At 41.9% G+C, this 12712-nt stretch overlaps 1 protein-coding gene across 4 annotated transcripts in view; it reads left to right on the top strand.

The window, feature by feature from the left end:
- Positions 1 to 12712, top strand: part of LOC128694611 (nucleolar protein dao-5) — a 541519-nt gene that overhangs the window by 47297 nt on the left and 481510 nt on the right. For all 4 annotated transcript variants that reach the window (XM_070095641.1, XM_070095642.1, XM_070095644.1 and 1 more), the window contains exons 5-6: positions 5493 to 5708; positions 11454 to 11732. In XM_070095641.1, the coding sequence (XP_069951742.1) occupies positions 5493 to 5708; positions 11454 to 11732 (495 nt within the window). The remainder of the gene's footprint in view (positions 1 to 5492; positions 5709 to 11453; positions 11733 to 12712) is intronic.

Below are 12712 nucleotides of genomic sequence, written 5' to 3'. Positions count from 1 at the left end.
AGATAGGAGTGAATGGAGACGAATGGTACTTGGGACCTGACGATCTGTTGGAGTGTGAGCAGGGTAATATTTAGTGAAGGGATTCAGGGAAACCGGTTATTTTCATATAGTCGGACTTGAGTCCTGGAAATGGGAAGTACAATGCCTGCACTTTAAAGGAGGGGTTTGGGATATTGGCAGTTTGGAGGGATATGTTGTGTATCTTTATATGTGTATGCTTCTAAACTGTTGTATTCTGAGCACCTCTGCAAAAACAGTGATAATGTGCGAGTGTGGTGAAAGTGTTGAATGATGATGAAAGTATTTTCTTTTTGGGGATTTTCTTTCTTTTTTTTTGGGTCACCCTGCCTCGGTGGGAGACGGCCGACTTGTTGAAAAAAAGAAATATATAGGGGTCGTCCTTGGAATGGTTTACCTGGAGAGAGTTCCGGGGGTCAACGCCCCCGCGGCCCGGTCTGTGACCAGGCCTCCTGGTGGATCAGAGCCTGATCAACCAGGCTGTTACTGTTGGCTGCATGCAAACCAACGTACGAGCCACAGCCCGGCTGGTCAGGAACCGTCTTTAGGTGCTTGTCCAGTGCCAGCTTGAAGACTGCCAGGGGTCTGTTGGAGAGAGGGGGTAAAGGAGGTTTTGTGGGCAAGGGGCTTGGACTTCCAGCAAGCGTGCGTGAGCGTGTTAGATAGGAGTGAATGGAGACGAATGGTACTTGGGACCTGACGATACTGTTGGAGTGTGAGCAGGGTAATATTTATCGAAGGGATTCAGGGAAACCGGTTATTTTCATATAGTCGGACTTGAGTCCTGGAAATGGGAAGTACAATGCCTGCAAGTTAAAGGAGGGGTTTGGGATATTGGCAGTTTGGAGGGATATGTTGTGTATCTTTATACGTATATGCTTCTAAACTGTTGTATTCTGAGCACCTCTGCAAAAACAGTGATACCTTGACATGGAGTTTACCTGGAGAGAGTTCCGGGGGTCAACGCCCCCACGGCCCGGTCTGTGACCAGGCCTCCTGGTGGATCAGAGCCTGATCAACCAGGCTGTTACTGCTGGCTGCATGCAAACCAATGTACGAGCCACAGCCCGGCTGGTCAGGAACCGACTTTAGGAGCTTGTCCAGTGCCAGCTTGAAGACTGCCAGGGGTCTGTTGGTAATCCCCCTTATGTATGCTGGGAGGCAGTTGAACAGTCTCGGGCCCCTAACACTTATTGTATGGTCTCTTAATGTGCTAGTGACACCTCTGCTTTTCATTGGGGAGATGTTGCATCGTCTGCCAAGTCTTTTGCTTTCGTAGTGAGTGATTTTCGTGTGCGAGTTCGGTACTAGTCCCTCTAGGATTTTCCAGGTGTATATAATCATGTATCTCTCCCACCTGCATTCCAGGGAATACAGGTTTAGTAACCTCAAGCGCTCCCAGTAATTGAGGTGTTTTATCTTGTTATGCGCGCCGTGAAGGTTCTCTGTACATTTTCTAGGTCAACAATTTCATCTGCCTTGAAAGGTGCTGTTAGTGTGCAGCAATATTCCAGCCTAGATAGAACAAGTGACCTGAAGAGTGTCATCATGGGCTTGGCCTCCCTAGTTTTGAAAGTTCTCATTATCCATCCTGTCATTTTTCTAGCAGATGCAATTGATACAATGTTATGGTCCTTGAAGGTGAGATCCTCCGACATGATCACTCCCAGGTCTTTGACGTTGTTGTTTCGCTCTATTTTGTGGCCAGAATTTGTTTTGTACTCTGATGAAGATTTAATTTCCTCGTGTTTACCATATCTGAGTAATTGAAATTTCTCATCGTTGAACTTCATATTGTTTTCTGCAGCCCACTGAAAGATTTGGTTGATGTCCGCCTGGAGCTTTGCAGTGTCTGCAATGGAAGACACTGTCATGCAGATTCGGGTGTCATCTGCAAAGGAAGATACAGTGCTGTGGCTGACATCCTTGTCTATGTCAGATATGAGGATGAGGAACAAGATGGGAGCGAGTACTGTGCCTTGTGGAACAGAGCTTTTCACCGTAGCTGCCTCGGACTTTACTCTGTTGACTACTACTATCTGTGTTCTGTTAGTGAGGAAATTATAGATCCATCGACCGACTTTTCCTGTTATTCCTTTAGCACGCATTTTGTGCGCTATTATGCCATGGTCACACTTGTCGAAGGCTTTTGCAAAGTCTGTATATATCACATCTGCATTCTTTTTGTCTTCTAGTGCATCTAGAACCTTGTTGTAGTGATCCAATTGTTGAGACAGACAGGAGCGACCTGTTTTAAACCCATGTTGCCCTGGGTTGTGTAAATGATGGGTTTCTAGATGGGTGGTGATCTTGCTTCTTAGGACCCTTTCAAAGATTTTTATGCTATGGGATGTTAGTGCTATCTTTCTGTAGTTCTTTGCTGTTGCTTTACTGTCCCCTTTGTGGAGTGGGGCTATGTCTGTTGTTTTTAGTAACTGTGGGACGACCCCCGTGTCCATGCTCCCTCTCCATAGGATGGTAAAGGCTCGTGATAGGGGCTTCTTGCAGTTCTTGATGAACACAGAGTTCCATGAGTCTGGCCCTGGGACAGAGTGCATGGGCATGTCATTTATCGCCTGTTCGAAGTCATTTGGCATCAGGATAACATCGGATAGGCTTGTGTTAACCAAATTCTGTGGCTCTCCCATAAAAAATTCATTTTGATCTTCGACTCTCAGTCTGGTTAGCGGCTTGCTAAAAACTGAGTCATATTGGGACTTGAGTAGCTCACTCATTTCCTTGCTGTCATCTGTGTAGGACCCGTCTTGTTTGAGTAGGGGCCCAATACTGGACGTTGTTCTCAACTTTGATTTGGCATAGGAGAAGAAATACTTTGGGTTTCTTTCGATTTCATTTATGGCTTTTAGTTCTTCCCTCGATTCCTGACTCCTATAAGATTCCTTTAGCTTAAGTTCGATGCTTGCTATTTCTCTGACCAGTGTCTCCCTACGCATTTCAGATATATTGACCTCTTTTAGCCGCTCTGTTATTCTTTTCCGTCGCCTGTAAAGGGAGTGCCTGTCTCTTTCTATTTTACATCTACTCCTCCTTTTTCTTAGAGGAATAAGCCTTGTGCATACATCGAGTGCCACCAAGTTAATCTGTTCTAGGCATAAGTTGGGGTCTGTGTTGCTTAGTATATCTTCCCAGTTTATATCAGTTAGGACTTGGTTTACTTGGTCCCACTTTATGTTTTTGTTATTGAAGTTGAATTTGGTGAATGCTCCCTCGTGACTAATCTCATTATGTCGGTCTGGGGCTCCGCGCATACATGTCTGAACCTGTGAGTGTGGTGAAATTGTTGAATGATGATGAGAGTATTTTCTTTTTGGGGATTTTCTTTCTTTTTTGGGTCACCTTGCCTCGGTGGGAGACGGCCGACTTGTTGAAAAAAAAAATATATATATATATATATACACACCCCTCTGGGTTTTCTTCTGTTTTTCTTACTAGTTCTTGTCCTTGTTTATTTCCTCTTACAGTAGACCCTCAGTTAACGATGTCATCGGATAACACAAAAATCGGATAACGACACGTTTTTGTGTCAAAATATTGGCTCAGTTAATGACAAAGAACTCGGTTAAAGTCATTCGTCCCAAATGTGTCCGCGCGGCCTGAGTGACCTGGCCACTCCTTGTACAGCCAGTGTACCATTGTTTACAAGCCAATGTGGATGCTTCCATGCATACATGTGATACATTTTGTATTATTCCATTGTTTTTAGTGCTTGTAACTGCTGAAAAGCCACCATGGGCTCAAAGAAAGCTTCTAGTGCCAGCCCTTTGGTGAAGAGGGTGAGAAACACTATAGAATTCAAGAAAAAGCTGGTAGAAAGATATGAAAGTGGTGGTGGTAGAGGGTGGTAGTGATGGTGGTACACCAGCCAGGGTACTTCCCCACACACCAGTCAGTGTACTTCCCCACACACCAGCCAGGGTACTTCCCCACACACCAGCCAGGGTACCTCCCCATGCACCAGCCAGGGTACTTCCCCACATACCAGCCAGGGTACTTCCCCACATACCAGCCAGGGTACTTCCCCACACACCAGCCAGGGTACTTCCCCACACACGAGCCAGGGTACTTCCCCACACACCAGCCAGGGTACTTCCCCACATACCAGCCAGGGTACTTCCCCACATACCAGCCAGGGTACTTCCCCACATGCCAGCCAGGGTACTTCCCCACATACCAGCCAGGGTACTTCCCCACACACCAGCCAGGGTACTTCCCCACACACATGATTTGATTTGAGTGGGACTTGCACATGAGTCATTAGCATTATCAAAGCTTATTGCTTGGGAAGCATTGAAAATTGGGTTGGGCAAATACGGTTCTGTTAGTGGGATGGTTTGTGAAGGACCTGCCTAGTATGGGCCAACAAGCCTGCTGCAGTGTTCCTGCTTTCTTATGTGCAAACATTTACGGATGAACATCACCCTGACACAGCTGTTGCAGGCTGTGCTGGCAACATCTACAATGACAGTGTTGTGTCCCATTTTAGGGAAATTTTAAAGAGATGCGAGAAACAGAGCTCTCTGGACAGATAATTAGTGCCACAGGTGTGCAGTGACTCTCAGGCTGGTCCTAGTGTCATTAAAAAACAAAGAAGGGAAGTAACCCTGGACCGGAAAAGGACTTGGTACCTGAAGTCTTTATGGAAGGGGATTCCCCTTCCAAACAATAGTACACCTCCATCCTCTCCCCTCCTCCCATCTCATCACTCATTAATAAGTCTTCAGTAAAGGTAAGTGTCATTTTAGTATTGTTTATTCTGCATGTCTCATTGTTTTCTGTGTAGGGAAATGTATATTTCATGAAAAAATACTTTTTAATACTTTTGGGTGTCTGGAACGGATTAATTGGATTTCCATTATTTCTTATGGGGAAAATTAATTCGGATGACGACAGAATCGGTTAAAGACAAGCTCTCTGGAACGGATTAATGTCGTTAACTGAGGGTCCACTGTATCTCCATGGAGAAGTGGAATGGAATTCTCCCTCCATAAGCCATGTGTGTCATAAGAGGCGACTAAAATGCCAGGAGCAAGAGGCAAGTAACCCCTTCTGTATATATTACTAAAGTTTAAAAGAGAAACTTTCGTATTGGCCCACCCTGCCTTGGTGGGATGCAGCTGAGTTGTTGAAAGAAGAAGAAAAGAGATATTTAAATTTTGATGAGAAGAATTTTTATAGGGTAAGCAATGCTTGCTTTGTTTCTTATGAATACATGCCACTGCATATAACTTGTAATTTGTCTTTATTTTGTTGCTGATTTATCTTATTTCCACATCCAGCACTCACAGTGAGTCTCTAGTACATCAAAAACAGCTTTTGCCAACCATTTTATTTTCTAGATCAGTGTTTTGATACCCAATTTTCATAATTCTTGCAATATTTTGTCAGGTATCTTTATAATTCATGTTTAAATTGAAGCATTGGACTATAACACTGTCATTATATTTATCTCTCAGGAGACTCCACCCCGCGAGGAGGAAGCCCTTACCCTGGTCGTCGCGAGTACCCACCTACTGCTTACTTTCCCTCCAAGACCTCGCCCTCCAATATTATCCGCTCTATCTCCAGGGAGGAGAACGAGGACGAGGTTGAACGAGACGTAGATGGGAAGAACAAGAGCAGTTTCAAGAGAAAGATTTCTCTTCCTATTTTCATGGGACACGGAAGCACAAGTGAGTAAACCTAGAGCTGGGAAGATGCTCTTGAGTTGATATCATGGGTAGCATGAGTGAGTGAAATATGACTACTACACTGTCAGTACTGTAACAGATACACAGAATTTTCACAACACTTCTTCAGCTGCATTCTTTCTGCTCACTCTTGCGTGCTATTTACCTGCACATCTACCTACTGGCCTGGGGAGGAGTTCCTGATTTCTTATATTAACTAGGTATGTAGCAGTCTAGGACAGTCTCTCTTAGCTAACCAGTTTCTCAACTGGTTTAAGCCTGTGACTGATTTAACTTTCACAAGCTCATTCATTTTGTGAAAGAAATATGGATGGCAGAGAGTTAGAAAATTGTATGCACTCATAAGAAGCATTGTAAGCATTGCTTACCCTATAAAAAAATTTTCACTTTGAAATTAAATTATACATTCTAGTTAAATATTATTTAATTGCATAGTATGTAGCATTCTGCAACTGAGTCATTATCAGACCTGTGAAACTTGGTATACAAAAGCATTTGATACTTGAAGATCCTCCCTTGGAATATGCAACATCAGATTTGCAGTATCATTATATGCTCTCTTGTAGGATAAAATGATATAACACTGTCAGACATGAGATGATAACTAATAATTTGAGTTATATTAACCAAATTCATCAGTCTAATATGCTGTAAAAAAAGCATTCTAATACTAGAATTTCCCAATCAATAATATTTATTGCAATAACTGAGAAAAATTCCCTTTGCTAGAGATTTTAGGCAGCAAAATCAGTCACCTGGACTTGATTCCTGGAGGTGGGAAATACAGTGCTTGTACTCTGAAGGAGGGGTGGGAAATATATTGACGATTTTGAACTGTAGTATTGGCACACCTCTGGCAAGACAGTGATGGAGTGAGTGATAAAAGTGTTTCTTCTTTTTTGGGTTACCCTGCCTTGGTGGGAAATGGCCAGTGTGTTAAAAAAAAAAAAAAGCAGTATATACCCTTAGTGGTCCCTCCCTTACAGATCACTTCCAGCAACACTTTAGAAATATGACAATACTTAACCAGATATGCATATTTGGATTCATGATCCTTAAATCTTTTACATTTTCCATCATTATGTGGGTATAGAAAGGAATTTCCATATCTTTCTTTTCAATCATCAAAATGTAACTATAAAAATTTCTTTTAATTTTTTTTATTATGCAATTACAACTTAAAGCTCTTTACATGTCAGATGAATTTGAAGCTAAAACTATAGCAGAAATTTTGTTTTAAAAAGCTGAAAAACTTGGGAAAGGCTTACAGTCAAGTACAGACTTGGAAAAGGCTTACAGTATGAGGAGAGGTTAAGGGAAATTGACCTGACGACACTGGAGGACAGGAGGGGTAGAGGGAACATGATAACGAGATATAAAATACTGATAGGAATTAACAAAGTGGATAGGGACAGGATGTTTCAGAGATGTGACACAGCAACATGGGGTCACAACTGGAAGTTGAAGATTCAGATGAGTCACAGGGATGCTAAGAAGTAATTCCTCCTTTACCCCCCTCCCTCCAACCTTTCCTAGGCCGACCCCTACCCCACCTTCCTTCCACTACAGACTGATACACTCTTGAAGTCATTCTGTTTCGCTCCATTCTCTCTACATGTCCGAACCACCTCAACAACCCTTCCTCAGCCCTCTGGACAACAGTTTTGGCAATCCCGCACCTCCTAACTTCCAAACTACGAATTCTCTGCATTATATTCACACCACACATTGCTCTCAGACATGACATCTCCACTGCCTCCAGCCTTCTCCTCGCTGCAACATTCATCACCCATGCTTCACACCCATATAAGAGTGTTGGTAAAACTATACTCTCATACATTCCCCTCTTTGCCTCCAAGGACAAAGTTCTTTGTCTCCACAGACTCCTAAGTGCACCACTCACCCTTTTCCCCTCATCAATTCTATGATTCACCTCATCTTTCATAGATCCATCCCCTGACACGTCCACTCCCAAATATCTGAATACATTCACCTCCTCCATACTCTCTCCCTTCAATCTGATATCCAATCTTTCATCACCTAATCTTTTTGTTATCCTCATAACCTTACTCTTTCCTGTATTCACTTTTAATTTTCTTCTTTTACATACCCTACCAAATTCATTCACCAACCTCTGCAACTTCTCTTCAGAATCTCCCAAGAGCACAGTGCCATCAGCAAAGAGCAACTGTGACAACTCCCACACTATGTGTGATTCTTTATCTTTTAACTCCACGCCTCTTGCCAAGACCCTCGCATTTACTTCTCTTACAACCCCATCTATAAATATATTGAACAACCACGGTGACATCACACATCCTTGTCTAAGGCCTACTTTTACTGGGAAATAATCTCCCTCTTTCCTACATACTCTAACTTGAGCCTCACTGTCCTCGTAAAAACTCTTCACTGCTTTCAGTAACCTACCTCCTATACCATACACCTGCAACATCTGCCACATTGCCCCCCTATCCACCCTGTCATATGCCTTTTCCAAATCCATAAATGGCACAAAAACCTCTTTAGCCTTGTCTAAATACTGTTCACTTATATGTTTCACTGTAAACACCTGGTCCACACACCCCCTACCTTTCCTAAAGCCTCCTTGTTCATCTGCTATCCTATTCTCCGTCTTACTCTTAATTCTTTCAGTAATAACTCTACCATATACTTTACCAGGTATACTCAACAGACTTATCCCCCTTTAATTTTTGCACTCTCTTTTGTCCCCTTTGCCTTTATACAAAGGAACTATGCATGCTCTCTGCCAGTCCCTAGGTACCTTACCCTCTTCCATACATTTATTAAATAATAGCACCAACCACTCCAAAACTATATCCCCACCTGCTTTTAACATTTCTATCTTTATCCCATCAATCTCGGCTGCCTTACCCCCTTTCATTTTACCTACTGCCTCACGAACTTCCCCCACACTCACAACTGGCTCTTCCTCACTCCTACAAGATGTTATTCCTCCTTGCCCTATACACGAAATCACAGCTTCCCTATCTTCATCAACATTTAACAATTCTTCAAGATATTCCCTCCATCTTCCCAATACCTCTAACTCTCTATTTAATAACTCTCCTCTCCTATTTTTAACTGATAAATCCATTTGTTCTCTAGGCTTCCTTAACTTGTTAATCTCACTCCAAAACTTTTTCTTATTTTCAACAAAATTTGATGATAACGTCTCACCCACTCTCTCATTTGCTCTCTTTTTACATTGCTTCACCACTCTCTTAATCTCTCTCTTTTTCTCCATATACTCTTCCCTCCTTGCATCACTTCTACTTTGTATAAACTTCTCATATGCTAACTTTTTCTCCCTTACTACTCTCTTTACATCATCATTCCACCAATCGCTCCTCTTCCCTCTCGCACCCACTTTCTTGTAACCACAAACTTCTGCTGAACACTCTAACACTACATTTTTAAACCTACCCCATACCTCTTCGACACCATTGCCTATGCTCTCATTAGCCCATCTATCCTCCAATAGCTGTTTATATCTTACCCTAACTGCCTCCTCTTTTAGTTTATAAACCTTCACCTCTCTCTTCCCTGATGCTTCTATTCTCCTTGTATCCCATCTACCTTTTACTCTCAGTGTAGTTACAACTAAAAAGTGATCTGATATATCTGTGGCCCCTCTGTAAACATGTACATCCTGAAGTCTACTCAACAGTCTTTTATCTACCAATACATAATCCAACAAACTACTGTCATTTCACCCTACATCATATCTTGTGTACTTATTTATCCTCTTTTTCTTAAAATATGTATTACCTATAACTGAACCCCTTTCTATACAAAGTTCAATCAAAGGGCTCCCATAAATAGATTTTTTTTTTTTTTTTTTTTTCAACAAGTCGGCCGTCTCCCACCGAGGCAGGGTGATCCAAAAAAGAAAGAAAATCCCCAAAAAGAAAATACTTTCATCATCATTCAACACTTTCACCACACTCGCACATTATCACTGTTTTTGCAGAGGTGCTCAGAATACAACAGTCTAGAAGCATACACATATATAGATACACAACATATCCCTCCAAACTGCCAATATCCCAAACCCCTCCTTTAAAGTGCAGGCATTGTACTTCCCATTTCCAGGACTCAAGTCCGACTATATGAAAATAACCGGTTTCCCTGAATCCCTTCACTAAATATTACCCTGCTCACACTCCAACAGATCGTCAGGTCCCAAGTACCATTCGTCTCCATTCACTCCTGTCTAACACGCTCATGCACGCTTGCTGGAAGTCCAAGCCCCTTACCCACAAAACCTCCTTTACCCCCTCTCTCCAACCCTTTCGAGGACGACCCCTACCCCGCCTTCCTTCCCCTATAGATTTATATGCATAAATATACATAAATAGATATGTACAGAATATACAATTACAGCACTCACATATTCAAAACAAGCCTGCATACCCCTTAGCTGTTCTCCTAGGACAGTCCACATGGTGCATCTCAACAATGCCCTTCTCTCTTCTTGACTAAACTCTGGGCTAACCAGTGTTTTGACACACTTTAGTCACCCTGGGTATGGAGGCCACAACTTAACCCTTTCAGGGTCCAAGGCCCAAATCTGGAGTCACGCACCAGTGTCCAAGAATTTTCAAAAAAAAAAATTTTTTATTTTTTCTTATGAAATCGTAGAGAATCTTTTTGTGAAGGTAATAAAACAAAAAGTACGAAATTTGGTGGAAAATTGACGAAATTATGCTCTCGCGAATTTTGATGTGTCAGCGATATTTACGAATCGGCGATTTTGCCGACTTTGACTCCCATTTTAGGCCAATTACATTATTCCAATCAACCAAATTCTTAGCTATTTCACTAGTATTACTTCTATTCTATCGAAATCATGATTTCATTTTTTTTTCTCTCATTATACACAGTGTGCTGCAGGATCTGTTTTATGTGGTGCACACATACCACATAGATGTATTCTCTCATATCTAGGCCCAAATGTACCACTCACAGTTTATCAGAGTGAGCTGAGCTCATGACGTAGATCTACAGTTTGGACCCTGAACGTAAAGCCGTAGATCTACGGGACGGACCCTGAAAGGGTTAAGTTATAAAAGTTCACCCCTGGAGCACACACAATGCCCCAAAAAATAAAAGGACCCAGAGGTCCTGCCAGCTTGAAGTCCACCAAGAGAGAGAGGGAGAGGGAGAGGGAGGAGCCTAGCTAAGCTCCTCCCACACCCACCAAAAAACAAAAGACTGTTGCCAAGCACAATTCTCTAGTTACCATAATTCTACCACACCTTATTTTACTGTTACAAAAAGAAATACAACTTTATAAACTACTTATTTAAATTGTGTGTGTGTGTGTGCCTATAGTATAACCTATTATATTGAGAAAAACAGGCTTGATTCAGCTGCCTTACAGCCATAAGAGTGATCTGCCCTTATGACATTTAGAGCTGAGTTCCCATCAGTTCAATATAATTAGGTATTCCAGAGTAACTGTTACAGATACATAAATACATGTTGGGTCCTATAGCCCCATATCAGTTAGGCATATTAAGGTAGGACACACATGTTTTATTACATTATTAGAGTAGACTAGGTTAGATAAGGTAAGAGATATCAATTTGTATGCTTGCATTGTAACTTAGGCTGAGGTATTCATTAAGGTTATGCTGTGTTGCACTAGTTTATATGATTGATAACTTTGCTTCTTTTTGCTATTGTTTGACATCTTTTGTTCAGGTGACTCCTCAACCCCGTCGAGCGTGTGTAGCTTGCCGGGGTCCTCTGCTTGGTGGACCAATAAGCAGGCTCATCCACCACCCCTCAAGAAATTTTCAGGCAGTCACATGCCTTCATTTACTTCTGCTAGACAGTCCAAGATGCACTTAATCAATCGAAGCCTTTCCTCCCCGGTTGTTCAATCTTCAATGAGAAACACAACAGCTAGTGAGAGGCCATGCCTGAAGTCCTGGAATGCCTTGGCCAGTGGTGTTGATGCTTTACCAAATTCCAGTCAAAGTAAGTGCTACTCAGTTGCATCTCAGTGATTGCCATGTTTTGCTTAAGTAAATTGTGATGTGCAAGGATTTCGAAATGATAAACCTTCCAGCATTTTGGGCAGTGATGAATGATGACTCTAAGCAATGCCTACTGCACTGGTCTGATTCTTTGATGAGTAGTGTGGCATTATAGAAGTCCATGAGATGACCATAGGTGTAATGATGGATAACACAAGCTTTGGTCAAATTATCCTTCTGGCACTCAAAATGGTGTTTCTAGAAGTATTGTGTAAGATTACTAGAAGTTTCCCCAACATATATTTTGTCACATACTTGATGTGTAATTGTGTGTACCCTGGCATCGATAGGTAAGTAGGTAGTTTTGATATTTGAAGAGAGCTTTGACCACTTAGATAATTCTGTGCTCTTGGCATTAAAATAATATATACAACACATGCAGGAAAAAATAAAGTAACCAAACAAGAAAAACTGCTTATATGAATAAAATACACAATGTAAATAAATACTTATACTAAATTAAAATGATCATCATCAGCTAAATGTCTCATTAAATTAATACAAAATGTCAAAAGACTTCTAAAAGTTTCCCCAGATCACTCCCTATAGGTGAACTGTTAAAATAATGTTCCACAATCAGATAAAAACCGCAAACTTACAAAGGGGTTTAGGGGGTGCAAGAGCACCTGCAGACAAGTGGCTTTGGGTGATCTGTGCATCCACTCATCATTCAACAGAGATTCATCTTACACTTATGATTTCTGCTGAGGGAGGTGAGCCAAACAACTTGTAAGTGTAACTCATCGGAGAGATCAGGCTGTAATTGGCAGTCATTCTGGAATCTTGGCTTGGCTTTGGGATAGTCAGAACCACAGACTTCCCCAACTATGGTATTTCACTTCACTTGCCTGAATAAAATGGAATATCTGATAAAAATAGTAGGGAGAGAGAGGTGCCTTTGGAAGGCAATGCTGTCAATGC

The sequence above is a fragment of the Cherax quadricarinatus genome, chromosome 51 (genome assembly GCF_038502225.1).
Source record: "Cherax quadricarinatus isolate ZL_2023a chromosome 51, ASM3850222v1, whole genome shotgun sequence".
In the NCBI taxonomy this organism is placed as follows: Eukaryota; Metazoa; Arthropoda; class Malacostraca; order Decapoda; family Parastacidae; genus Cherax; species Cherax quadricarinatus.
The sequence above is the reverse complement of the archived record's forward strand: the minus strand, read 5'-3'. Positions and strand labels throughout refer to the sequence as shown.